We start from the raw sequence: 3,055 nt of genomic DNA, 5'->3' as shown, positions 1-3,055 counted from the left end.
GATAAGACAAAGATACAGCAGGGTCAGAGAGGGTCAGTGTTGGAGACACTACGGACAGAAGGGTTGCTTGTTTTATATTTGGATTTGATATTTGTACAGGTGGGCTTCACTTCAGAAGACAGATTTTCTTTACCCACTTTAGAGAGTTGGAGCCACATAAAGGGGATAGGGGGGTTGGGTGGGGGTGTTAGGATCAGGATCTTCTGCTATTCTTTACCGGTATCCAGGACCTGGTTGAGTATAGCCCTGCCCATAAGGGGGACGGTTGCGAGCATAGGGATTAGCAGCTCCAGGAGGAGGAGTGCCAGGGTTACCTGGAGGTGGTGTGAACCCTGGGCGGGGTTGATACCCCGAGCCAGGCTGGGAGCTCGGTGGCATGCTGTAGTTGGCAGGCTGGGAGGCTTGGGAGGTATAGTTTTGGGGAGGGAAGGCTCCTGGTGGATACTGTTGAGCTCCCTGAGATGGATGGGGCTGCTGCTGCCCTCCCTGAAAGCCAGGAGTTGGGGCAGGACCAGTGCCTGGAGCCTGGGAGGTGGGTGGAGGGTAGTTCTGAAACTGCTGCTGCTGCTGTGGCTGTGGAGGGCCGGGTGGAGGGGCTCCTGGCTGAGAACTGTATCCTGCTGAGAACAGAAAGTGGTCCAGTTAACTTCCAAGACAGGAAATAATGCAACAGCTACCCACTTTTTAAACCCTAATTAAACGTCTCACCAGGGTACTGCTGCACGCTGTACTGTTGCTGTGGTGGAGCACCTGGCTGCTGAGGAGGGTATCCACCTGGAGCCTGGTACTGAGGATACACCTGACCTGAAAGGCAGGGACAAACCCCATCACTAACCAAGTATTTTAAAACAAGTTTAACCACTTACTCCCCACACTGGTTTAAAAAGCGTACCCACAAATCCAGATAAATTACAGATGCAACACATCTAAAAATCACACTTCTGATATCTAAATGTCCAAATTCCATTCAGTCCCACTCCAAGTTCAGAAATCCCACATGGAACTTTTACACTTAAGTTGTTTAGATGTTACAATTAAAACTCAACAAGAATACAGCTGATTAACAACTGTCCATAAAAGAAATTCAACCACACCATAAATCACATTTATGGACTATGGTGAGACAACTGCCCTCAATTGCTCCAGATCCCTCTGCTCCCTCCCTCCTACACATCACTCTGGGTTTTACAGACACAGTTGGGACTATTTTCTAAGAACCAACAGCACCTCACATAATGACATGCAGATGATGCATCTGGATCTTGTTCATCTGGACAGAAAAATCAGGTAAATGTTTTGATGGAAACAGCTGCAAGTAGAACACTTAGGTTGCTAGTAATCCACCAGATTATAGAAACATTTGGCTTTGAGATATAAAACACAATGCAGGTGCCCGAGCAGATACAAATACACAATATGTACAAAGAACCATTGTTTTACCAGTGCTATAAGTTAAAGGTATTTGCACCTCAAAAATGTATTTGTAGTCAGAATTTTTATTTTATTTTTATATATTCATCATCATTGTGCCAACCTATGGTTTGCACAGAATTATAATCATGTCTGAAAGTGCTTTCATCTACATGAACAAACTAGTTTAGAGAAATCTCTAAAAGCGTCTCAATTTCTAAAAGTTTCATTTTTTGTGCAGAAAGGCATGTCATCTTGCTTAACAGCAACATGACTGCATTTTTATTTTAACACAAAAGGTTTTATTTCTATCCTTATTAGGCCCGTGTATTGACGTCCATTCATGTTTTAACCTAACCATCACCCTTGCACACACACACACACATATACCAGCCGCACAAACACTTTCTTCTGCTTTAACTTGGAAATGAGAATTTTTAAAGAATTTCCAAGTGTGCAACAAACATGGAAAAACCTGCCCGACTGGTGTTCACTCCTGAAGCCATAATCTCCCACAACGATGGAAAACACATCGATGAAAAAGCTGTGCGTTCATGTACAGCTCGTGTGTTTCACCATTTAGTACATAAAACCCTCAAAACAACAAATATTTAAACATATATTGTCACAAAACAAATTAATTTGTATCCTCAAGGAAATAATAGCAATTAGATATAAAAATGTTCTACAAAAAATTTCTTACAAAGTACAACCTAAATTTACATGATAACCAAGTACTTTTGTTGTACTCTGCGGTTAACCCTTTGCTGTCCAGACAATCAACTTTTGTCTTTCAACTTACAATTCAAAGTATGTCACATTGTAAAAATCATCATAATTACAAAATATAAAAGTGTTAAGTTATTTTTAATTATTTTAGAACATCTATGTTCAGTTGTTTCAGTGTAATTAATCAAGAAGAACATTCCTGCTCCGTGCTGCAGAGCTGAAGCTGCGTGACATCCTGCTGATGTCCTGCTGCACTTCTCTTTAAGATTTAAATGTAAATACTGTAACATTTTAAATAAACAGTCCATGATGCATTGTTTATTTAAAATGTTACAGTATTTAAATTTAAATTGTTTATTTAAGGAGGGAGATTGGGAGTAATGTGATGAGTGTGATTACAGCCTGGCACATGTCATGACAAAGTTTACTGAACTTGAACTGAACTTGAACTACTGTATCCACACTTCGCAGTTTTTCACTTACAGCGGGGGGTGGGGTGGCAGGGTATGGAACCCCGTGATAAACAAGGGACTACTGTACACAGCTCACATTCAGGTATGGCAAATTTTAAGCTATAAATAACCTTACAGAATGAATGCAGGTTAGTTAAATAATATTTACTGTACCTCTGTGGTCGCATCTGTTTTAGACTTTTCTCAGACAATAAGAAATGTGGCAAACATACAAAATCACATCTTTGAGCTAAAACTTTTAGTGGAATTGTTCCTAAAAAGTTGGTTGGACCAACATGCTGACAGATCTTTTTTGTTCATCCTTAGTCCAAACACGTCATTGTATACAAGTGCACACAAGGAAGAACCACAACAAGGTGTGAGATTAATTACCTCCTTGGATACTCTGTTTATAAAGTATTTAAGGTAACATGTTTATACATGTTTATACTGTATTTAAGGTA

At 40.4% G+C, this 3,055-nt stretch overlaps 1 protein-coding gene across 2 annotated transcripts in view; it reads right to left on the bottom strand.

Moving 5' to 3' along the window:
- Positions 1-6: 6 nt before the first annotated feature.
- tfg (trafficking from ER to golgi regulator) overlaps positions 7-3,055 on the bottom strand; it is an 8,711-nt gene continuing 5,662 nt past the window's right edge. The window contains exons 7-8 of one of the 2 annotated variants that reach the window (XM_037686571.1): positions 709-804; positions 7-620 (exon numbers count right to left, since the gene is read on the bottom strand). In XM_037686571.1, coding sequence (XP_037542499.1) covers positions 214-620; positions 709-804 — 503 coding nt within the window. In that variant the 3' untranslated portion in view covers positions 7-213. The remainder of the gene's footprint in view (positions 621-708; positions 805-3,055) is intronic. The other variant, XM_037686572.1, reaches the window with a different exon arrangement.

The sequence above is a fragment of the Nematolebias whitei genome, chromosome 13, assembly GCF_014905685.2.
Source record: "Nematolebias whitei isolate Nwh7 chromosome 13, NemWhi1, whole genome shotgun sequence".
NCBI lineage: Eukaryota > Metazoa > Chordata > Actinopteri > Cyprinodontiformes > Rivulidae > Nematolebias > Nematolebias whitei.
Note: the sequence above shows the minus strand (reverse complement) of the source record. Positions and strands in the feature narration are given on the sequence as shown.